This window comes from Zonotrichia albicollis, chromosome 13 (genome assembly GCF_047830755.1).
Source record: "Zonotrichia albicollis isolate bZonAlb1 chromosome 13, bZonAlb1.hap1, whole genome shotgun sequence".
Classification (NCBI taxonomy): domain Eukaryota; kingdom Metazoa; phylum Chordata; class Aves; order Passeriformes; family Passerellidae; genus Zonotrichia; species Zonotrichia albicollis.
Window position 1 is genome coordinate 2011353 of NC_133831.1, and position 23826 is coordinate 2035178.

Genomic DNA, 23826 nt, shown 5'->3' on the forward strand with positions numbered 1-23826 from the left:
CTCTCCTCTTTCTCCTTTCCTCTTTCTCCTATCTTCTTTCTCCTCTCCTCTTTCTCCTTTCCTCTTTCTCCTCTCCTGCTCCTCTTCCCTGTTCCACAGACATTTTTCCCCCCTGTATTTAGTTCCTTACACACCACTGGAAGAGAAGCCAAAGCTCCAGCAGCCCCCACCAGCTCAGCTCACTTGTGTTCAGTTCATTCCCATTTTCTCCTGAACCCCAACTTCTCCAGCAGTTCCAGCTCTGGAAATTCCTGGGGATTTTCCCACCCTGTGAAAATGTCCCTGGAAAACAGCAAAAGCCTGGAAATGTAACAAAATAATAATAATTTTAAAAAAGGCTAAGGATTTGTCTTTTAGACAGAAATCATCTCAGCAGCATGAGCAGGTTGGAGCAATCTGGGCACAGGGTCTGCCATGGAAAAGGGATTATTTGGTCTATAAAGGGATTTTGATACAAAATACGTGAAAGAACCGAGACTTCCTGTAGCCAAATTCCTGCATAAAACATAAAACCGGCCCAGACTTCAAACAGCATCTCAAAAACTTTCCAGCAGATCCATTAAGAGCTGGGTTTCTAAGGAAGCCAAGGGAACCAGGGCTGCCACCCAGCATTTCGCTGCTTTTATTTGGGAAATTTCATGTTTCTCACCACCTGCACTCACTAAAAAGGGCTCACCACGAGTTTTAAGGAAATTTCTCTGTTTAATTGGCAGAGGGGGTGAATCCAGGCTGGATTCTGCCATATTAGGGAGCAGAGGTGCCACAACCATCACTCCACTTGGCACCCTCAGATGCTGATGTGTTTCCTCAGGTGCACACCAGCTGTGGGGATGGGATGAAGGCCAGCACACTCAGCCTCCCCATATCCAGGGAAACCCAGACCTTTGGGATCTGCCCTTCTGCTTCCAAGACCTTCTTCAATATCCCTGAGTTTAAGTGATGACCCAGAAATGCTCCTCCACCAGGATGGAAATGGGGAAATAACCTCCAAATAAAGGTTCCACATCCACTTCCCTCCCCAAAATCCACCCACCCCATCAGCCTCCATGCTCTTGGCAATCCTAATGCTGATTTTCCAACTGCACCCCCCAAACCTCTGCAAAGGGCAGATTTCATCCTTCTTATCTCAGCGTGGAGACAGCATTTATCTTCCTGACAGCAATCAGCTTGATCCCCAACACAGAGACAAAGGGAAAGGCCACGAGCCCCAGGAGGGCCTGGATGGCTCCAGCTGCTGCAGCTGAGGGGTGAAACCCTGGCCAGGAGGGTTTGTCCCCACTTTGTCCCCAGCACGTGGAGCTCCAGGATGGTTCCAGCACACTGGGGCTGGCAGGAGCCAGAGCAGATCCCAGCTGTGCACACAGAGCACACATCTCCATGGATTTTGGGGATATTTGGGGTCCTGGGGGCCTTCCCCAGCTCCTGAAGCCACGTTCCTGTTGGCTCCAGGGTTGGCTGGCCCACAGGATGGGGATGAGATAATCTTTGGGTTTGCTCAGTGAGAACAGTGGGGAGGGTCTGCCAAAGCTTGGGAAGGAGATGAAAGAGCCTTTGCCCCATTCCAGACTGCAGAAATGGTTCCCAACCTGGTAAACCTGGACAGAACCCTCTGCCCAAAGCTTTGGGATGGAAGGGACCTCAAAGCTCATCTTGTTCCAACCCTGACACCTTCCACCATCCCAGGGCGCTCCAAGCCCCGTCCAGCCTGGCCTTGGGCACTGCCAGGGCTGGGGTTTGTGCCTGGCCAGGGTGGGGAGGTGCCACAGGAATGCTGGAGCAGCTCCCTAAAGCCCCAGGCCTGCTGTGCCCCATGAGGGGAGGTTTTGGGAATTGTTTCCACCACGTTTCTGCAGCTCCTTGGCTGCCAGCACCAGTCCCAGACTGGTTTTTGGGAAGGAAACCAGTCCCATGCTGGGCACCACAGGACCCAGACACATCCAGCAGCTGGGACAGGGCACCACAAATCAGGATTTGGGCAGAGCTGGAAGCTCCCCCTGGGTGGGGTAAGGGTGGCAGGGACAGAAGGGAATCAAAGCAAATTCCCTGCTTGGGATGGAGATCCTGGGTTTGCAGCCTGGAATTTCCTGGGAAATTCCTGGAATTTCTTAAGGAGCCCTCCATCCTGCTGGAAATGGATTCTGGACAGGGAGGGAGGAGGCACCTGACACATTCCCTGAGCCTTGATTAACACCTGGTTTTGCTTCCAAAGCATCCTCCTGGTTTATCCTGAGTTTGAGCTGCTTCCTGCAGCTCCACAGAGTCCATCTGGGCTGTGCCAGAGATCTGCAGCCAGGCAGAGCAGCCCAGCCCCAAAAAACACAGTGTTCTGCCATGGACAGGGTGTCTGCATGACCTTCTCCTCTCCAGCCTTCCAGGTTTTGTTTGCTTGAACTCTCAGTTCCTTTTTAATGGTTCCCTGGAGCTGACAGGCTCAGCACAGGCTCTGCTCCCATCATTCTGAGATCAGGATTGCAGATCTCATGCCAGCCCCGTGGAAAGCAGGTCCTGGGAGCTGGTGGAACCAAACCCCACAGAAACAACCAACAGGGCTGCCCTGCTTCTGAAGGAGAAGTTTCCAAGCCCATTTTTCCCCCTGGAGCAGGGCCAGTGGAGCTGCCCAAGGCTGGCATTGTCCCAAGGGCAGGTGCACACATGGATCACCCTCCCCAGCACCAGATCCAGCCTGGAGAGGCACCTGGAGGTTTGGCAGGTGGAATGCAGCAGAACTGAAGTGTTCCTGCTGTCATCCAGCTCTGCTTGGAGCTGGCTGGGCTTTATTTTGCCAGGGATTAAGAGGACAAAAGTAGAACTCAGAGCAGTGCAGCAAAGCAAAGTTTTGCCCCAAGAGTGGGGAGGAGACCTTGGAGCCCAAGGGGAATTGGGGAATGTCTGTTTGGAGCCCCCAAAGGCTGGATCCCAAAAGGATCTGAGATCCATCCATCCCCAGCTCCTGCAGAGCCTGGGCTTTCTGTTCCAGGAGGTTCCTGGCAAACACTCCCAGGCAGGAACGGTGGGTGGAAGCCAGGGTGGGCTCTGGATGAGCTGGAGATTGTTTTTCATGGTTTTCCTGGGGTGTTGAAAGAAATCCTTGGTTCTGCACGACCTGGGAGCTCTGGGAGTGCAGCGGGGTCGTGCTGAGCTCTGGAGCTGATTAAAGCCCAGCTCTGAGGCTCAGGAGCTGGAGAGAGCTGCCTGAGCTTTATTGGCGATGTCAGCACCGCCCTGGGGCTGCTCCCAGCCCTTCCCTGCCTGCAGCACTCCCAGAGGCTCTCCCAGGCTGGATGGCATGGGTTTTCCACACCAGCAATCCCTCAGTGCTGTGCCCAGGCTCCCTGTGCTGGCATATCCCAGGAATGATCCCAAGGGCAGGGATGGCTGCTGGGAGAGGCAGAGGGGGAAGGAAGGAATTGGCCTCAATAATTCACTAAAATTTACAAGAAAGCCTGGATCCAACCCCTGGTATCCAAAAGAAGTGTGTGGCACACAAAGGCTGTTCCACAGGATCCATCTGCCCCCTTTTATCCCAAACATTTATCCCATAAATCCTTCCACTGGCTGGAAGCAAAGGATTTTCCAGCTGGCCCCAAGCAGAGAAATCAATCCAACAGATTATTTGGAGGCAGTGCTGGAGCTGCTCCTTCCCTCAGCTTCCTGTGTCACCTCCTGGAGCGTCCAGGCCTTTCCTGCTGGGCAGAGACAGCCACAGAGCCACTGCAACCAATGCAATCCCCCCAGGTTTGTGCTGCTCAGGCCCAGCTGGTGTACAGAGCACTCTGAGGGAGCAGCTCACCCCCTGAAGGCTTTGCTGTTCAAATCCAGCTCACTCTGTAGGAAAACAGCACCCAAAGCCATCCCTGGGAGCAGCTCTGTGCTTCCACCCTCACTGCTCTTCCAGAAGATCCCAAAGTGACACTGGAGGCACTCCCAGTATCCTGGCCATCAGCAAGGGCTTGTGTCCATCCCAGTCCGGCTCCACAGAGGCCTCTGGAGCCTCCCTCTATGTAATTAATGATTTTTAATCTGCTGCTGCTGAGGGGAGGCCAACAGCGCTCCCATTAACTCCATCCTGTTCCTTTGGAAGCTGCAAACTCCCTCTGGAAGGGCCTGGTGCCATTGTGTGAAAGGGAAAAAGGGGAAAAAAAAAAGGAACAGAAAGTAGAGAATCTCAGGAGGTGATGGATTTATCATCTGCTCTTGCTCATGGGATGAACCCGTCACGAGACGGGGCCGGAACCGGCCTTGGAGCGGCCAAACTGGAGATTTCCCCAAACCCCTGAGGAAAACAACTCTGCTAATCCCAGAGCTCCAGGCCAGCCCTGAATATCCATTAGGCTGGGGAAAAGCCAAGACTCCAGCTCCAGGCCTCTGCTTTCACTCTTTGTCTTGGTCCCGTGCTCCTTTTTGGGGATCTGTGGCACAGACACATCCAAAGCCACGGGGACACCCAGAGCCTCAAAGGCACCAAATTCTGAGGTGTCCAGCAGAAAGCAGCTGATGAACCCCTCCAAAACATCTCCCTGAGCCCTCTGGGAGCTCTGGATCTCCCAGAGCAGCAATTCCCCAGCAGAGCAGACCACACAGATGGAACCAGCTGCAGAAAAGGGCCTGGGTTTTTTATATCTCTCTATTTTTTTATTTTATATATTTCTCCATTGCTTTAACCTGCAGACAGTAACTCGAGGAGGTGCTGCTCATCTCCTAAAGTTCCCTCCTGCCCAACCTTAAATGGCACCCAGGGAGACACAGAAAACCCTCTGAGCTCCCTCCTGGCACCACCACAAAGCACAGAAGGCAAGGTGTGAAGCCCCCAAAGGTGCCAGCACATCTCCAGACCAGGCTGACACCCTCAGTGTCCCAAAACTCTCCTTTTTTGCCTGAAACCTGAGTTCATTTTGAAGGCAGCAGTTGCATAAGCGCTTCTGCATGTGGTTAAGTTGTAAAACTTGGCCCAAGGTTTCCCTCACCATGGTTGAAGTGTTATTTTAGGGGGGAGGGAGGTTGTAGACATTGAAAATCCAGACCTACCCAAGCTTCAAATAAGTCTCTTTTTTTTTGTCCTGCAGACTGAAATTCCTGGAGTTTAAATCCCTGCTCTTTTTTTGGAATAGCACCTGGGAGAACGTTTAACCCCCTGAACAGGCACTGCCTTAGAAAAAAGGAAGTTTATTAGTTCTGCTCTTTAGAGGAGTAGAAATGGATTATTAACAGCATTGGGGATTATTAAAACTCGGGCAAAGCAAATTAAAAACTGATTCTGTCCTCACCATCTCCTGACTTTTTGTGCTTTTCCTACCCTGGAGTGGGAGGTGCTGTACAAGAGGGAAGGGAGGGATGGAAAAGTGCCTTTAAGTGCCTTCCCTGCCTTGGATTTTCCTTTCCTGCTTCTTTTCACTTCCCTCTCTCCACAGGGAAACCCTGGGAGTTCCCAGAGCCAAAAGTTTGGATTTTCTCCTCCTCACTCCTTAATTTGCATGAAATCCTCCTTTTTCTGCACTGCATCTTCTAAAATAATGTGGATAAAATAGGAAATAAGAGAAAACCCAGACTGATGATCTGAGCAAGGAAAACCCAGCACTGGGAAGAGAATCAGGGAATTCCCTCAGTCCTGGGAGGGCTGGAACCTTTCCTTAAAGCTGTGATTAAACACAAATAACACAAACTCAACAGCAAACTTAAACAGGAGAATAATTTTAACACCTAACTCTGGAGTTGCTCTTTCTCACCCTGTCCTTTGTGATATTGTCAATTTACACAAATTCCAATCATTAGGGAAAAAAATATCATTTTCATAATAATTAGGCAAGGTGCAAACAAACATAAGCTCCTCTTTCATCCAGGATGGTGGAGAAAGAATAAATTAGGGAAAATATAGATTCCCCTGCTTACCTTGCTTTTGGAACCACTTTTCCACATCCTTGTGAGGTTCCTTGCAGGGGATATTTATCCTCCACAATAATTCCCCCTCCTGCTGCAGTCCCAGTGGTTTTTAAAGGGATACAACAGAAAATCCACTAACCTTGAGGCCCTGGGGGCTGAGAGCTCTGCAGATCCCTCAATCCTGAAGGGGTTTCCTGAAGGGAATCCTGGTTTTCCAGGTGGAACAGCACAAATTCCTGGGGAGAAGGACCAGAATTGGGTTTGTGTTCATGTGGTTTGTCTGGGAAAAAGTTGCACCTCAAACATTAAACCAACAAAGGAGGGTTGGAAAAAAGTGGGAATTCTGTTAAATTCTCCAGGATTTCTCCTGGATGTTGTTTGTAAGGCGTGGATTTCATGAGACCAGACAGGTGAGCACCAAACCCCCCTGGGTCAGCACAGGTGCCACCTCCTCATGAGTGCTCCTCATGTCCAAGGTTTTGCAGGGCAGATGCCATTCCTTGGGAATGTCACCTGGGCAATGTCACCTGGGGATTGTCACCTGGGGAATGTCACACCTGGGCAATGTCACCTGGGCAATGTCACCTGGGGAATGTCACCTGGGCAATGTCCCACCTGGGGAATGTTATCTGGGGAATGTCACCTGGGGATTGTCACATGGGGATTGTCACCTGGGGAATGTCACCTGGGGATTGTCACCTGGGGATTGTCACCTGGGCAATGTCCCACCTGGGGAATGTCACCTGGGCAATGTCACCTGGGGAATGTCACCTGGGGATTGTCACCAGGGGAATGTCCCACCTGGGCATTGTCACCTGGGGAATGTCCTACCTGGGCAATGTCCCACCTGGGCAATGTCACCTGGGGAATGTCCCACCTGGGCAATGTCCCACCTGGGCAATGTCACCTGGAGGTGCTGCTGTTCCCAGGGACAGTCACCCACAGTCTGAGCAGCCCCTGCACCACCCAGGGGCGGGACAGGACTCAGGGCAGGTCCTGCAGGGATTCAGTTCAAATTCTCCATGGAAATCCCTCTGTCAGAGTCTGGGAGTTCAGGCCTTGCTGAGTTTCCTGTTTCTCCTGGGATATTTTAGATTTAAGGTGGTGATTTGGGGTCTCTGAGGAAAAAGCCATCATAAATTCCTATCAGTTTCTGTCTGGGATGGATTTCCCAGAGAGGCTGGGCTGCCCCTGGATCTCTGGAAGTTTCCACGGTCGGGTGGGTGAGCAGCAGTGTCACCACATCCCCTGTGGAGGGGACAGCAAGGACTGGACCTGTCACATCCAGAGCCAGGAGATCCAAGGCCTCTCTGAAGGTAACACCAAGCTGGTTTCCATCTTTCCAAGGGTCCCAAAAAGCAGAGAACTGGATGAGAGCCACACATGACTCCTCCATGCTGGCAATTACAAGCTCCTCATTAAGAGCTTTGCTGAAAGAAATGTAATTTAGCCACTGATGGGCTCTCCCCAGGGACAAACACAGCAAGAGCAGCGTGGAGCCTTTATCTCCCCTCTGTCCCATCCATTTTCCTGCTCTTTCAGCACCCACATCCCTGGCTGGGATGTGCTTTGATGGTTTGTTGGTTCAGGCTGTAATCAGCACTAATAATTTCTGCACTCCAGGACTATTAGGCACGTTTGGGAAGTGATTTCCCACCCCTCAGAGACCCTGCAACTGGATACCCTGTGTGCTAACCCCTGCATTTCCTCCACTCCAGCGTATCCCCAGGCCTCGAGGAAATTAGCAATCCAAACAAATTCTGCTGGGCTTTCAGAGATGAATTCTTGCAATAACACTGCCCTGAGATTGGATCTGGGGCTGGAGCTCTCTGCAAAAGCAGGAAAATGTCCCAGACAAAGAGAGATTTGCCCAAACTTCAGCTCAGGGGTGATGTAGTTTTGTGTCTCCTTCCCTGCACTGATTGCCCAGATTATTTCTGTCTCAGCACAAGTTCAGTCACTTTTCCTCATCCAGAAACTCCTCCTTTCCACGAGCTCCAGAGAAAAATGAAACTGAGCAGATTAAAAATAGAATAGGCAAAATAAAGCCCCAAACAACTTGCTATCTGTACTGACTTTTGCTTCTGGCACTTGCAGAGCTGTTCCTTGTTTTGTTTGCTTTATTTCTTGCCTTTTTTATCTCCCCTTTCCCAAGAGAGAGCTGCAAAGGTCAGACACTGCCACTCTCCATGTGTCCCAGGCAGGAGCTGCCTCTTGGCAGGCTCAGACTCAGACAGTTCCTTAGGAGAGATCCCAATCCAGGCTCAGGACCCAGAAATTTCCTTAGGAAAGGTCCCAGTCCAGGCTTGGGAAGAGCAGCAGGAGCAGGACATGGGAATGCTGAGCCAGCAGCCAAATCCTCACCCTGGGGCTGAGCACTGAGGGAAGGGGAACATCCATAGGCAGGAAAAAAAGGAATTTTATATCTGGGTTAAAAGAGGTGGATGAGAGAAAAGAGTGGATTTTATATCTGGGTTAAAAGAGGTAGATGAGGGAAAAGAGGAGATTTTATGTGGGGGTTAAAAGAGGTGGATAAGAGAAAAATGGATTTTACATCTGGTTTAAAAGAGGTGGATGAGGCAAAAGGGGATTTTATGTCTGGATTAAACGAGGTGGATGAGGGATTGGAGAAGAGTGGATTTTAGACGTGGTTTAAGAGAGAGATGCTGAAGAAAAAGTGAATTTTATCTCTGGGTTTAAGAGAGATGGCTGAGGGAAAAGAGTGGATTTTAGACCTTGGTTCTGTGTGGAAGCAAGTAGTTCTTCTTCTTCTTCTTCTTCTTCTTCTTCTTCTTCTTCTTCTTCTTCTCCATCTTCTTCTTCATCTTCTTCTTCAGAAACCAAATTTATTTATGGCAGCTATTAAGACCTAAAATAACGGACCAAAATAATGTGCCCCAGGCTTCTTTGTTCTTGCCCATTGGGGTTTTGGTTACTGAGGGTTTCCCTGTGTTGATGAGGACCCAGCAGGTTGAAGATGTGAAAAAGGGTTTATTTCAACAGCTCCGTTGGTTTGAGCTGCTCTTCAAGGCACAGGGAAGGTTTTAAAGCAGAGCAAAACCCAGAACAAGGTTTCTCATCTGTAACTTGCGCCTTGGGTTTATTCAATGTCATGATTCCAAGGTAATTATGTTTATTCTTAGCATAATTATAATGAAAAGAGAAATATCACTGATCCAGAGCTCTGAGCTGGTGAGAGCTCGATTGATGGATGAAATCCTCTCAGTATCCCACCAAAAGTTGGTGGGTGCTGCATAAGGAAGGATGCTCCAAGCTCAGAAGGCAGAAGGTCCAGGGAAGCAGGGAATGGGACTAAAGGAAGCATTGGAAATGCTTTGGAATTTTGCATTTTCACTGTTTGCATTGAAATTCTGGAGGAGCAAACAGTGAAAATGCAAAATTCCAAAGGAATTTCAATGCTGCCAAGGGCAAGGGGCAGCAGGGGGGAAGGAGCAGGGTGACATGAGAGCAGGATGTGGGGTGAGGACAGCAAAAGTCCTGCTGGATGTTTGATGTGCCAGGGAGGAAGAAGCCACAGAGAGGAAGTTTGTGAATGGATGTGATCTGGGCAAAAGGCAGGTCCAGCCTGCCAAGAGCAAAGGATGTTGCACTCATGGAGATGAGATGAGACAACGGCTTGGCCACGAGTTTCAGCTCAAAAGGTTGAGCTCTTAGGGCTGAAAACATTTAGGGCAGGAGCAGGAAAACAGGAAGATGTTGACTGGCCAGAAAAAGCAGGAAAATCTCTCCCCACCACCTGAAGTGCATCAGCTGAGACAACTCCTCTCGGGAGATTTTCCTTCCCCTCCCACAATGTCCAGCTTCCTCCTTTCCCTCTGCTCCCATCCCAGCTTTCTGGTGTCATGTGCATGATTTGGATCATCTGTGTCTCTCCTGCACAGGACCTGACCCAGGCAAGCAGGCCTTGTAAACCCAGGGCCTTTTGATGTCTGGAGCAGGCAGCCAGGCTGCTGGGATTTATGGTTTCCAAGGAGCACAGGGAAAGGGAGAAATTTATGTTAGGAAAATGTGACTGTCATCTTCGTTTATCTCCCAGTTTTGTAATGGAAAACAGGCATTTCACAAACACAGCCCCACAAACCCAGCGTGAAACGGTTCGGGGAGATGAGTGTGTTAACCATGAACTGCTCCATAAATATCAACATTATTAATAATAATAATAATATCAATAAAAACACTGCAGTAAATCACACAGCAGCTGGAACATCCCATCCCCGTGCACCTGGCAGGCTTGCAAAGCAAAGCTGCAGCATCTCTTCCTTCTTGCCATCCTTCCTGGTGTCTGGATCAATCAGAAAATCCTGGGATGCTCTGGAGCAGGAACCCCCCCACTCAGTGCAGAGCATCCCAACAAAGTGTGGAGCTCCAGCAGGATGCTCCAAGGGTCAGGAGAGCCCATCCTGAGGGCAGGGATTACCTGGAACAGCTGCAGGTAGGGAGAGCAGCTGATGCTGAAGGAGTTAAGCCACACAAATCCAAATGCTCCCACTTTGAGAGGAAACCCACACAAATCTGCATTCCCACTCCATGAGTTTGTTTGCAGTCCTTGGCAGCTCATGGGGAATTTTGGATTTACAGCAGGAAAGAGCAGAGATTCTGCTCCAGACCCCCCCAGCTCAGGAAAACCTGAATGAAGAGATCACCTATTGCATCTGGAACCCAACAATCCAAACTCACCTCTGCTCCTGACCTTCCCACCCAGTCATTCCCAATATTTCACCCATTTTCCAAGAGTTTAGGTGGGAAGTTTTTCCCTACTCACCCTGGAGGAGGTGGTGGCACCGCTGCTCCTGTCCTGCCCTGCTCCCTGTGCCCTGGGCAGTTTTTAATGTGCTTTTCCTTTGACAGGGAGCTGATTGCAGAGCTCTGGGATTACGTCTGCATCTCCAAATCTTTCTTTCTCAGCTGGAAAGTCTCAAGTTCCAAGCTGGGATTCCCTCTCCACCCCCTTTCTCCAGGAGTTAACTCTCCTTTTGCTGGAAGGGTCTGTCTGGTCAGTACCACCAAAATCTCAGGGACAAAAGGAAGAGGGAAGGGGGCATTTTAAAAGAAAAATCAGTGTTTTCTTGTGGGTATTCTCTGCTTGTTAACTCTGTGCTGTAGGAAAGCTCTTTTAAATTATGATATTTTTAATTCTGGACTTTCAGAAACCAGCCCCAAAGGATTAAAGGTTTCAAGACTTTTTAAAATTGCTTTTATCTCATTTTTTTTTATTACACTGTTGATCAGCCTGTGGGTTTCCAGCCAGAATTTTGCTGTCCCCCACAAACAAAGGGGACAAGGACCCATTGTTCCTCTGGTCAGAACCCAGTAAAAAGCACTTTTAACCCAACTCAACCCTCCTACTTTGAGAACTTCACGTGAGCAAGACATTTATTTCATCAATATTATGAACAATTTCTTCCCCAGAAGGGTTGTCCAGCCCTGGCCTTGGCAGTGCTGGGGGATGGTTGGACTTGATGGCCCTAAAGGTCTTTTCAATCTGAATGATCCCTGATTCTCTAAATTCAGGATATTTCCCCCATTATTGGGTGGTGCTTTTTGGGACAGGGAGGGAACAGAGGGACAGAGCCAGGGAATGGATCCAGTGACTCTGGACTGTGTGGATCCAGGGGCATCCCTTGGGATCAGCCCTGCACACCCAGCCCAGGCTGCCACACACCATTCCTATTCCTATTCCTATTCCTATTCCTATTCCTATTCCTATTCCTATTCCTATTCCTATTCCCATTCCCATTCCCATTCCCATCCCAAAGCACCTGGTGGCACCATGGGGCTGCATTTGGTGACATTTGGCAGTGGCAGAAGGGACCTGAAGATGAAGAATCCTCCACTCCAGAGCTGCTCCTCCTCCTCCTCCTCCTCCAGACACTGCCTCAATTCCCACCTGCATTTCCCCTGCAGTTCCTCCCCTGCCCAAACTGAAAAGCTTTTCCCCAATTTTTCTTCCCAACAGCAAAACTCCAATAATGAGATCTTAAATTTACCCTCAACTTGATGGATTTGCACATGGATTAAAGCTGCCAAGATCTGGACTTGGAGCCCAGAGCCTGAGGGACCTCAAATCCCAGCAGCACCGAGCTGGGATTGGAGCAGGGAATGACACAGGTGAATCCCAAAATAAAACCACAACCAGACACAAAAACCCCACCTCAAAATCTTAAACCACTTCCTATCAATGGATTTTAACAGTGCCAAGAGCGTTGTGTTTGCTCAAAGAAAAGATCAGCACGGAAAACTGTCAATCCAGGCAAAAACATTCCGAAGTTTTTAAGGGAAGAGTCCTACAAACTCGATTTTCTGGCAGGAAAATTAAGACATTCCGCTTTTTAAAATATGGAAAATAAAAGGGAATCATTCTTGTCACTGAGCTCCAGGTTCACCGAGCTCTTTGCCACACAAGAAAACTTCCATGAGAACTCAGGGAAGTGTCAGAGGGGGACGAGTGGGGATGCAGAGTTTGTTTTTGGAAAATCCTGAGGCAGAACCTGCCAGAGGAGCCGCTGGTTTCGTTCTAACGCTCAACTGAACGAAACCCCCAGGAATTCCAGGCAGAACCCAAACCAGATGTAATCCCCCCAGATGTTTACAGACTCCTTCGAAACCCAGCAAGGGATAAACAAAATGGGAAAGGACAGAAAGATGGAAAATCGCCCCCCAAGCCGCTCCCCTCCGCTGCCTACCTCCTCTTCCTGCTGCTCCTGGGGTGACCGAGGGAATTTGGGGAGCCAGAAAATGAGGAATTTCCCAGAACCCCCTCCCTGGGCTGCAGAGAGGAGGGAAAGGCAACCTGAGCATGGAAAAGGAGGGAGGGATCCAACCAAACCAACAAACCGCTCCTCGGGTTTTCTGCCTGGCTTTTCCCTGGATTCCTCCCTCCTCCTCTTTTCTGAACATTTGGATTTTTTTTTTTTTCTTTAATTTCTCTGCTGGTTTTGCTGAGGAGAGCAGGGAGCCCATTAGAGCAGGGGGATTAAGAGAGTTGAGGGAGGATTGAGTCATGCAAGGGCTGTAAAATCCCAGGAATTGTGCAAGGCAGGACAAATCCCATGGGATGGGGCTGGGAGCAGGAATTTGGGGAGAAAAGGAACCAAACTGGGAATTTGCTGTTCCACCCAAACTGGAACCAGCAGAATTCCTGGTGCCATCCCCTGAGGATTCACTTTGGCTTCACTGCCACGTGGGAACTGCAGGGAAAAATCTGGATATTGACTGAAAATGTTCCTAATTAGCACCAAAGGCTGAGACTTCCAACTGGGGAATTTTGGGAGCTGTTAAATCAGCCCAGTAAAAATCATCTTCCCTGTGCATGAAATTAAGGGCTAAAATTGCTTTAGTTTTTCCTGATTCATGGAATTCAGAATGCAGCAGAGCATGGAGCTTCTAAATATAGAAATATATAAAAATAAATATTATAATAATAATAATATCTAGTCTTAATAATATTATTATAAGAATATTTATTACTATAAATATATAGAAACAGAAATTGAAATAAAATATAATAAATATAAAATAAAAACAAAACCAAAATATTCTAAGTATAATTACAACTAAAGCATAAATATAAATATAAATATAAATATAAATATAAATAGAAATAGAAATAGAAATAGAAATAGAAATAGTGTGTATATAAATATATGTTGTATATATGGTGTATTAATATAAAAATAAATATATCTAGTATCCATGGTGCACATATAAAAATAAATATAGACACTGTACATATTTTGTGTCTATATAAATTATATACTATATATTGTGTATTGTACATATTTATATATAGATAAAGAAATCAATATTTTATTTATGGCGAATATGAAAATAAATATACCTATATTTAATATGTGGTGCATATATTTTAAAATATTTCAAATTAATCAATATAAATAAATATATGAATACATATAATTATAAAAATAAATAAAAATAAATATATATAAGTACATATAAATATAAATATAAATATAAATAGAAATAGTGTGTATATAAATATATGTTGTATATATGGTGTATTAATATAAAAATAAATATATCTAGTATCCATGGTGCATATATCAAAATAAATATAGACACTGTACATATTTTGTGTCTATATAAATTATATACTATATATTGTGTATTGTACATATTTATATATATAAAGAAATCGATATTTTATTTATGGCGAATATGAAAATAAATATACCTATATTTAATATGTGGTGCATATATTTTAAAATATTTCAAATTAATCAATATAAATAAATATATAAATACATATAATTATAAAAATAAATAAAAATAAATATATAGAAGTACATATAAATATAAATATAAATATAAATATAAATATAAATATAAATATAAATATAAATATAAATATACATAGAAATAGAAATAGAAATAGAAATAGAAATAGTGTGGATATAAATATATGTTGTATATATGGTGTATTAATATAAAAATAAATATATCTAGTAGCCATGGTGCATATATCAAAATAAATATAGACACTGTACATATTTTGTGTCTATATAAATTATATACTATATATTGTGTATTGTACATATTTATATATATATAAAGAAATTGATATTTTATTTATGGTGAATATGAAAATAAATATACCTATATTTAATATGTGGTGCATATATTTTAAAATATTTCAAATTAATCAATATAAATACATATAATTATAAAAATAAATAAAAATAAATATATAGAAGTACATATAAATATAAATATAAATTATATATATATATCTGAAGCATACCTTTCAGCTACTCAGGCAGTGCTGGACACCTCCCATTTTTTTCCTGCTTTTCCCACAAGGCAAAGGGAATTCAGAGTCCATCACTCCCAGCTGGAATCATTTCAGCCCCTGGGCAGAAGAGCTCTGTCCCTGTGGCAACAGCCAAACAGCAAAGTCCCTTTGATTTCCCTGCTCCAGAGGCATCTGGAAAACAGAAATCCCAAAGGTTCCCTAAGAAAGGCAGGCAAGCAGGGACATTTCTCATTTTTATGGTAATTTTTTGAAATCCCATCAAAGTCCAGGTCATGGAACACTGAGGGACAATGAGCTCTGCCTAAATTCAGTTTTCCATCCAGGTTTTTGTTGTTGTGCTTCAGCACCACTTTAACTCACAGGAAAAATCTGGAATAATCCATTTCCTGGAAAATTGTATGAATTGTATTAATTATAACAATTATATAAAATAAAATCTCATCAGAAGCCCGATGGAGAGCTGGAATTGGGCAGTTTAATTAAACACCCAAACCAGATTAAACAGAGGGACCAGATCTACAGAACTTTTCCCTGCCTGCTGGTTAATTAAAAAATCCATATGATGAATAAAAGAGGTAAAATATATAAAATATATATTTTCTGCCCAAAATATGAAATTTTATTATTTTTCTCTAGAAGACATTTTTTCCCTTTGCACAAAAAGCGAAAATTGAATAGGAAACAAAGAGGAGAAAAATTAGAGAAGGAGAATTAAAAAAAGGAAAACCAGTTAAACAAAGGAGACATTTGCTGCTGGATTTAACGTTGTATGAGACACAAATGGGGAAAAATGGTTTTTTATCCAATATTTGATTAAAAATCACCTTGAGAAAGAGGAGAGTGGAGCCCTGCCTTGGACTGTGGGCTCTGCACGGCTCCTCCTGCCGAAATTCCCATTTTTTGGGATCCTTGAGGGGTGGGAGGCATTGCTGTGTGTGGGGGCCTGAAGATATGTTGTATTGTAAGATCTGTGTGGGTCCGAGTTGCTCCAAACGAGCTGCAGCTGCAGGGTCCTTAGTTGGGCAGCAGCTGTAGCTCATGAAGATAACTGAAATAAATAGGGGTGGGTCAAGAGCCCAGGAGGAGCCCCTGAGAAGACAGGAAGGGCTGTGCTGCAGAGAATGGAGAAGAGCCCCAGCAGAGAGGCAAGAACAACACTGCAGCGAAGATTGCAACAACTGGTGACCCCGGTGTGATGAAGAACGCACAGCCAAACATCAAAAGAAGGTATGGAATCCCCCGGACAGCCGAGAGCTGTGGCAGCCTGAGAGCTGGGACTGTAGAATATAATATGGCCTTTGAATTAAGGAGCTGTAGCAGCAGAAAGCTGTAAGAATATGGCCTTTAAAGAAAAGAGCCTTGGAACATCGAAAGACAGCCGAGAGCTGTGGCAGCCTGAGAGCTGGGACTGTATAGGGATATGTATATATTCTATGGTTGTATCTAAAGACAGCCGAGAGCTGTGGCAGCCTGAGAGCTGGAACTGTATGTGTATTGTAATTGTATAATTGTTAAAAGAAAAGGGGGGAAATGTGGGGGCCTGAATATATGTTGTATTGTAAGACCTGTGTGGGTCTGAGTTGCTCCAAACGAGCTGCAGCTGCAGGGTCCTTAGCTGGGCAGCAGCTGTAGCTCATGAAGGTAACTGGGATAAATAGGGGTGGGTCAAGAGCCCAAGAGGAGCCCCTGAGAAGACAGGAAGGACTGTGCTGCAGAGAATGGAGAAGAGCCCCAGCAGAGAGGCGAGAACAAGGCTGCAGCAAAGATTGCGACAACTGGTGACCCCGGTGTGATGAAGAACACACAACCAAACACTGAAAGAAGGTATGGAATCCCCCGGACAGCCGAGAGCTGTGGCAGCCTGAGAGCTGGGACTGTAGAACATAATATGGCCTTTGAATTAAGGAGCTGTAGCAGCAGAAAGCTGCAAGAATATGGCCTTTAAAGAAAAGAGCCTTGGAACATCGAAAGACAGCCGAGAGCTGTGGCAGCCTGAGAGCTGGGACTGTATGTGTATTGTAATTGTATTATTGTTAAAAGAAAAGGGGGAAATGTGGGGGCCTGAATATATGTTGTATTGTAAGATCTGTGTGTGTCCAAGTTACTCCAAACGAGCTGCAGCTGCAGGGTCCTTAGTTGGGCAGCAGCTGTAGCTCGTGAAGGTAACTGGGATAAATAGGGGTGGGTCGAGAGCCCAGGAGGAGCCCCTGAGAAGACAGGAAGGAGTGTGCTGCAGAGAATGGAGAAGAGCCCCAGCAGAGAGGGAAGAACAACGCTGCAGTGAAGATTGCGACAGCTGTGTGCCAGGAGCTGACTTTTCCCAGCTCAGTGATTCCCTTTTTCCCAGCTCCATCCCAGGAAATGAGCTCTGAGTGCCCAGGGCTCCTCGAACCAGCCCAGCTCCCGGCAGAGCTTTGGGATAACAGCAAGGGAAGGAACATTCTTATCCCTGATAATGGGAAACAGCTCCTGCCCCATCCCAGCTCCAAATCTGCAGCTCTGCATCATTGGGAATTCAGCAGGAGAACGGATTCCTAACAGGAGTTTGAGATCCCACAGTGCTTCAGGGTTTGGGGTTTTTTGTAGGATTGGTTTTCTCCCGGTGTTTTTCTAACAGGAAACTCCACTTCCATGGAATTGGGTAATAAAACCCAGGGCCACCAGGGGATCTCCAGGCAGCAGGAGCTCCACCACAAGAGACAAGCTCTCTCGACTTTTTCATTTTTGGATGGAATTCTTTGCTTTACAGGCAAAGAAATGCCTGAAAATGCAGCTCACAAGGACATTCTCGTTTATTTGGGTCACAGGAGGGTGATGGTTTTTATAGATTTGTTTTGCAAGAGAAAATACATAAAACTAACAGGGAAGAAAAAGCAGAAAGAAATTCCCCACATCCCTCACTTTTCTGGGACTGATTTCTTGTTGTGCAATCCATCAAACCTGAATATTTTAGCTTTAATCAGGAAATCCTTAAGGATTCTTCTTTTCAGGCAGGATTCAAGATTAAATGATCTGAAGGGTCTTAATAATGGTCCACTGAGAGAATTTTAGTGAAAATCAGGATAAATGGTCGTGGCTTTAATGAACTGAACATTACAAATAACCAACAGGGCCAAGAAGGGCAAGCAGAGGCTCTTCCCCCTCAGAAAAACCTGAACACCAAAATATTTCACCAAAATCATCCCAGGAAAACCTGGTTTGTGGATGGCTCTGGTACAACCTCGAGGTGAAGGTGCCTTCACCCTGCTCAGAACCTCACAGACATTGCCAGGAGGGAATCCATCCTGGAATTACTCATTTGGGGAATGATTTATTTGTGGTGGCACAGCCTGGAAAACACATCCAGCATTCCTGGAGAATTTCCTGTCTGGACAAGAAGACCAATCCAGTATTCCTGGAGACATTTCCTGCCTGGACAAGGAGATCCAACCCCCAGAGAGGGAGCAGGGACAGGGAATACTCACCAGAATTCCTGGCTCAGTGCTGAAGTCTCCTGAGCTCAACCTCCTCCTGAACTTCAGCTGGAAAATGCAAACAGGACAAAATTGTGAGTTCACAAAGCAGAGGAATGGAGGCGAATTCCCAACCCTACCTGACAGGACACAGGGAATGGATTCCAACTGGGGACAGGGATGGATGGATGATGGATAGATGGATGATGGATGGATGGATGAAGGATGGATGGAAGGATGGGTGGATGGATGGATGGATGGATGATGGATGGATGATGGATGGATGGATGGATGGATGGATGGATGGATATTGGGAAGGAACTGATTCCTGGGAGGGTGGGGAGCCCTGGATTGGATTTCCCAGAGCAGCTGTGGCTGCTCCATCCCTGGAAGTGTCCAAGGCCAGGTTGGAATAACCTGGCATAGTGGAAGGTGGGCAGGGCATGGATTTGGATGATCCTTAAGGTCCCTTCCCACCCAAACCATTCCATGATTATTAAAATGTCCAGGCCTGACTTTTTATTTTTAGGCCTCTCTTTGGGTGCCAAGCTCCTCAAAGCTCCCCCAGGCTGAGGAACAGCACTGAAAAAAGAGCTGAAAAGCAGCCAAATTCCTGGCCTGCTGCAGACCCCAAACTCCACAAGCTGTGGTTGTCTGCATTGTGCTTCTGTGTCAAGAAATATCCTAAAGAGAAGGAGGAATTTATAGAAAGTGCAACACTTACCAGGGACAACATTCCCAGAAGCTGGGGGTGCTTAACCCTTCCTTTGGTAAGAAAAAAATTAAAAATTCAAATTATCCTGGATTCCAACACGTGGCAGTTGTGGCCATACCTCATTTATCAATTCATTAAATGCATTATGAGCCATGTATTGGGAATGACCCTGTGGGAAATCAGCTGGAAATCAAATACAAAGCAACACCTTTGTCTCTTATTTTCCAAACTCTGTTTTCCAAAACCTATTTATCAAACTCTTATTTTCCAAACCTTATTTTCCAAAACGTGCATCATTAAAATAACCAGGTGACAGCAAATAGGTTTCCTTTGCACTCAGGATTAGCAAATAGGACAATGGTGCTTTGTCAAAATCTGGATTAAATTAAAGGTGATTTCACCTGGATCTTGGATGTTGGGTTCACATGGATGGATCCCCCTCTGGGGAACTGCTGGACAAAGGAGGCAGGAGGAATTGGAAGGGAGAGAGCTCAGAATTGTTCACATTACATAAAATTGTTCCATAAATTCATTACATTTTGCACACTCAAAAACTCAGCTACCCCATTTTTCTTGCACTGGGAATTTAGATAACAAAATGGTTTGGGATTGGGAATTTAGTAAATAAAAGGGTCTGAGATTGGGAATTTAGAAAATAAAATGTCTGAGATTGGGTTCTTCCTGAGAGGCTGAATGTGGATCCATCCCCAGCTCCTCCAGGACATTCCTGCCCAGCCAACCCGGACTCATTCCCAAGGCAGAGCAACTTAGAGCTGCACTATTCATAAATACACATTTATTTTTCATTAGAAATGCGTAATTACAGCATTTTTAAAGCATTTTCCCCTAGAAAAGTAGTTAAGCAACAGTACAAACAAAAGTGTTAGTCTTCTGCAAATACAGTTTTCATGACACTGAACAGAAAACACCAGCAAAAGGCCAAGACTTGCCGTCAAGGGATTTTTCCTTTTTTTAAATATTTTCCTTTTTTTTTTTGTTATAAACACCATAGCAAATTAAAAAAAAAAAAAAAAAAAAAAGACTGTTCCAACAGTGAAAAATATCTGAGCTCTGGAGCTTTCCCTAGGTGGCAAAGCAGGTACTGCAGGGCAGCAATACCCAAACATCTGCAGACATTCCATTTGCACAGGGGGCGGCCAGGGATGGAGTCTCACAGTTTGGGTGCAGGAGAGCTCTTCCTCTCCCCATGAAAGATTTGTTCTGTCCTCTCTGAGTGGATTTAAGTGCAGCCCACGGGGTTTTTGTGAAGGCCAGGACTTGGGTTGGTGTCGTGGTGCAGCTCTGACCGAAGCTGGAATTATCCCAGGTGAGGGGGAGCAGGGCATGGCTGGAGGTTCTGAGGTCTGGGAGGTTTTTCCAGCCCTTCCCACTCCATTTCTGGCTGGAGTTCACTGCCAGCTCCCCAACATTCCTCAGTCCTCTCACTGGATTTGGATGGCTCCGTGTTCTATCTGCATTTCTGGCTGGATTGCTGATTGAAGGGAATCAGTGCCCTGCAAAGGGGAATGGGACAGCAGGAAATCAATCCAAAAGTGATTTTTATTGGTGTAACCAAGAGAATGAGAGCTTATTATACAAATATAAAGTTCTTGTGAATTCCAGTGGAAAAAATTCCAAAGCAAAATCGGCATGGATGTGGGCTCTGAGACAGTGGGAATGAGAACACGCTCACAAAAGCACCAAAAATAACATCAAGAGCCTCCATGAAGCCTAATGAGGAAACTGAAATAATGCAATTATGATAAACATCTACAAAATCATGAGTGGCACCAAGGCAATTATTCCCTCTCTCTTCCCAGGAAAAGAACCAGCTCCAAATAAAGGAAATAAATTCAGAGTCTGGCACCAAACTGAAGCTGTGGAAGGCTCATCCCAACAGGGAGATTTTGGGAAGGGCACCAAGGATGAGCATGGAAAAGAGAAGAGGGAGCTCTGCAGTGCCAGAGCTGCTGGGGGTGAAATCACCTGTTGGTTTTGTCCTTGGAATTTCTCAGCTGGAGCAGAATGGGATCTAAAAATGCTGATTTTCCTCCCTGCAGCCTTTCCCTGGTTAGGGTGAAGTGACACCAGCACAACTTTTCCTCAGGAAATCCCTCCTGCAGACCTGTCTCTCCTCACTTCCCAGGGAAATCCAGGAAGAATTACAAGTGAACACAAATGACTGAAATCTCCAAAGGAAAAATCTCTTTACAAACCAACTCACTGCCTACCAGGAACAACAAGGGAGGGAAAATCCAAATTTCTGTGAGCCAGGAAAGCACCTGCCCAGAACAGCTGTGATGGAGGATCCATAAAAAACAAGGCACAATCCCTGCAGAACAGCCTCAGTGTCCAGAGCACTGTTAAAAATAAAATATTGACAAGGGCAGTGGCAAGGCAAAAAGAATTCCACAACCATTTGGAGAAGCCCACAGAGTGGGATTTTCAAAACCACGTGTGACCAAATTCAGAAAAATGTGTTCCAACTGGTTTAAATCAGCTTTGTGGTGCTGTCACCAGAGCTTCAAGCTGATGACAGACTTTTTCGAGCCTCAGCTTCACGGCTGTTCAAACTGATTAAAAACGACCAAAAAAACCCCAATAATTCCTCCTCAAGCAGAGAGGATCAAGTGTTCACTTCCAACTGGAGTTGCTGTTGATCAAAACAACTGGAAAACTGCTGTCAGAACAGGAATGACTTTTCTGAGGGAAACCTCAGTCTGAAAATACTTTTCGGCTGATTGCAGCCACATTTTTGGTGCTGTCCTTTGTGAGGCTCTCAGCCTTCAGGGACACACCAGTGACCAAAATAATTTCTCCAGAGGCACTGAGCAAGGACAGCAAAGCAGGAGAAATCAAGGATCATTTCTACGTTAAAAAAAATGATGTTTCTTATTATAAATGATGAGTTTTATGGTTTGGAAAGAGGATGATGAGCTGCTTGGAGTTGTGGGTAGATATACAACAGATCTGACAGCTGTGGAGAGGAGGAGGAGGAGAAGGGGAAAGTGGAGAAGGAGAAGGGGAAGGGAAAGGGAAAGGGAAGGGGAAAGGGGAAGGGGAAGAGGAGGAGGAGGAGAAGGAGGGGGAGGAGGAGGAGAAGGAAAAGGGGAAGTGGGAGGAGAAGGGGAAAGGGAAGGGAAGGGGAGAAGGAGGAGGAGAAGGGGAAGGGGAAAGTGGAGAAGGAGAAGGGGAAGGGGAAAGGGAAGAGGAAGGGGAAGGGAAAAGGGAAGGGGAAAGGGAAAGGGGAAGAGGAGGAAGAGGAGAAGGAGGAGGAGAAGGGGAAGGGGAAAGGGAAGGGGAAAGGGAAAGGGAAAGGGGAGGCAGAGGAGGAGGAGAAGGAGGAGGAGGAGAAGAAGGGAAGGGGAGAAGGAGAAGGAGAAGAAGGAGAAGGAGAAGGAGGAGGAGGAGGAGGAGAAGGAGGAGGAGGAGGAGAAGGAGGAGGAGGAGGAGGAGGAGAAGGGAAGGTGAAGGAGGAGGAGGAGGAGAAGGAGAAGGGAAGGAGGGCTGGCTCATACCTGGCTGGAGGCAGCGTGGTCTGTCACGGGGGTCAGCTGCACGTACTGCACCTGGATGTCGCTGCCCTGCAGAGGGGAGCCGTCCACGCCGCCGGCCGCGGGCTCGGCCGAGGCCACAGCGATGAGCTGAGCCCCCTGCAGCACCTGTGGGAGGGCAGCAGAGACAGGTGAGAGCTGGCAATGCCACCAAGGCAGGCTGCCAGGGATGTTTGAGCTTTAGCTTTTGTATTTTCAGATTCTGGACTGCATATAGTACATGACTCTGAATTCCATACAAAGTGTCAGCAGCTCTCCTCACAGCTCAGTCCCACAGAACAATCCTTTTCCAGCCCCAGAACCAAGGACACCACTGCAGCTTCAGGCCCAAAAAGTGCAAACAACAGGGAATTGAGGAGAGCAAACTGTGAGGGTGGGACTGCATCACCTGGAGCTGTGGCTGGACAATTAACCCCAATATGGAAATATTTAAAACTTATAAAAGTGTGGAAACTCATGACACGATGTCCATCTTGGGTCCATCTTGGGTGTAGCCCTGGCTGGACTCTTGTACTGTCCAAAGTGTATCCTTTGAAGACCTTTTAATAAATGTCTATTTTATTCCTTTAATTCTGTCTAGCCCCTGTTCTAGACAGCCTCTCAAGGCATCAGGAGGAGCACAGAGTGCAACTGGTCCCAGCTCCCTGCCCAGCAGGACTGATGCCTTAAGAGTTTTGTATTTTTCAAATCCTTTATAGCATTAGTGCATAGCTCTGAACTCCATATAAAGTGTGGTTAACGGTCTTCACATTTGGGTCAGACCATCTCCCACACCAGGAATACCCCGTGAACCAGAGAAACCATCCAGAGAAACCCAACCAGAAACACCCCATGAACATCCAAACAAACCCAACCAGAAACACCCCATGAACATCCAAACAAATCCAACCAGAAACACCCCATGAACATCCAAACAAACCCAACCAGAAACACCCCATGAACCACCCAAACAAACCCAACCAGAAACACCCCATGAACCACCCAAACAAACCCAACCAGAAACACCCCATGAACATCCAAACAAATCCAACCAGAAACACCCCATGAACATCCAAACAAACCCAACCAGAAACACCCCATGAACATCCAAACAAACCCAACCAGAAACACCCCATGAACATCCAAACAAACCCAACCAGAAACACCCCATGAACATCCAAACAAACCCAACCAGAAACACCCCATGAACCACCCAAACAAATCCAACCAGAAACACCCCATGAATATCCAAACAAATCCAACCAGAAACACCCCATGAACATCCAAACAAACCCAACCAGAAACACCCCATGAACATCCAAACAAACCCAACCAGAAACACCCCATGAACCACCCAAACAAATGCAGATCCAACACCAAAACCCACCAAAGGAACCACAAGAGAAGCTGTCCCTCAGTCCCAGCTGCTCCCAGCAGGGTTTCCCACAAATCACAGAG

General features: G+C 46.3%; 2 protein-coding genes across 3 annotated transcripts in view; both read right to left on the bottom strand.

The window, feature by feature from the left end:
- ZNF469 (zinc finger protein 469) overlaps positions 1-18483 on the bottom strand; it is a 174156-nt gene extending 155673 nt beyond the window's left edge. The window contains exons 1-4 of the mRNA XM_074550757.1: positions 18133-18483; positions 14657-14839; positions 12582-12664; positions 6017-6113 (exon numbers count right to left, since the gene is read on the bottom strand). The gene's annotated coding sequence lies outside the window, so the exon portion shown is untranslated. The remainder of the gene's footprint in view (positions 1-6016; positions 6114-12581; positions 12665-14656; positions 14840-18132) is intronic.
- A 1385-nt stretch (positions 18484-19868) lies between these two features.
- The window catches only part of BANP (BTG3 associated nuclear protein), a 123984-nt gene continuing 120026 nt past the window's right edge, over positions 19869-23826 (bottom strand). Inside the window, exons 12-13 of one of the 2 annotated variants that reach the window (XM_074550759.1) lie at positions 22354-22497; positions 19869-20349 (exon numbers count right to left, since the gene is read on the bottom strand). In XM_074550759.1, coding sequence (XP_074406860.1) covers positions 20278-20349; positions 22354-22497 — 216 coding nt within the window. In that variant the 3' untranslated portion in view covers positions 19869-20277. The remainder of the gene's footprint in view (positions 20350-22353; positions 22498-23826) is intronic. The other variant, XM_074550760.1, reaches the window with a different exon arrangement.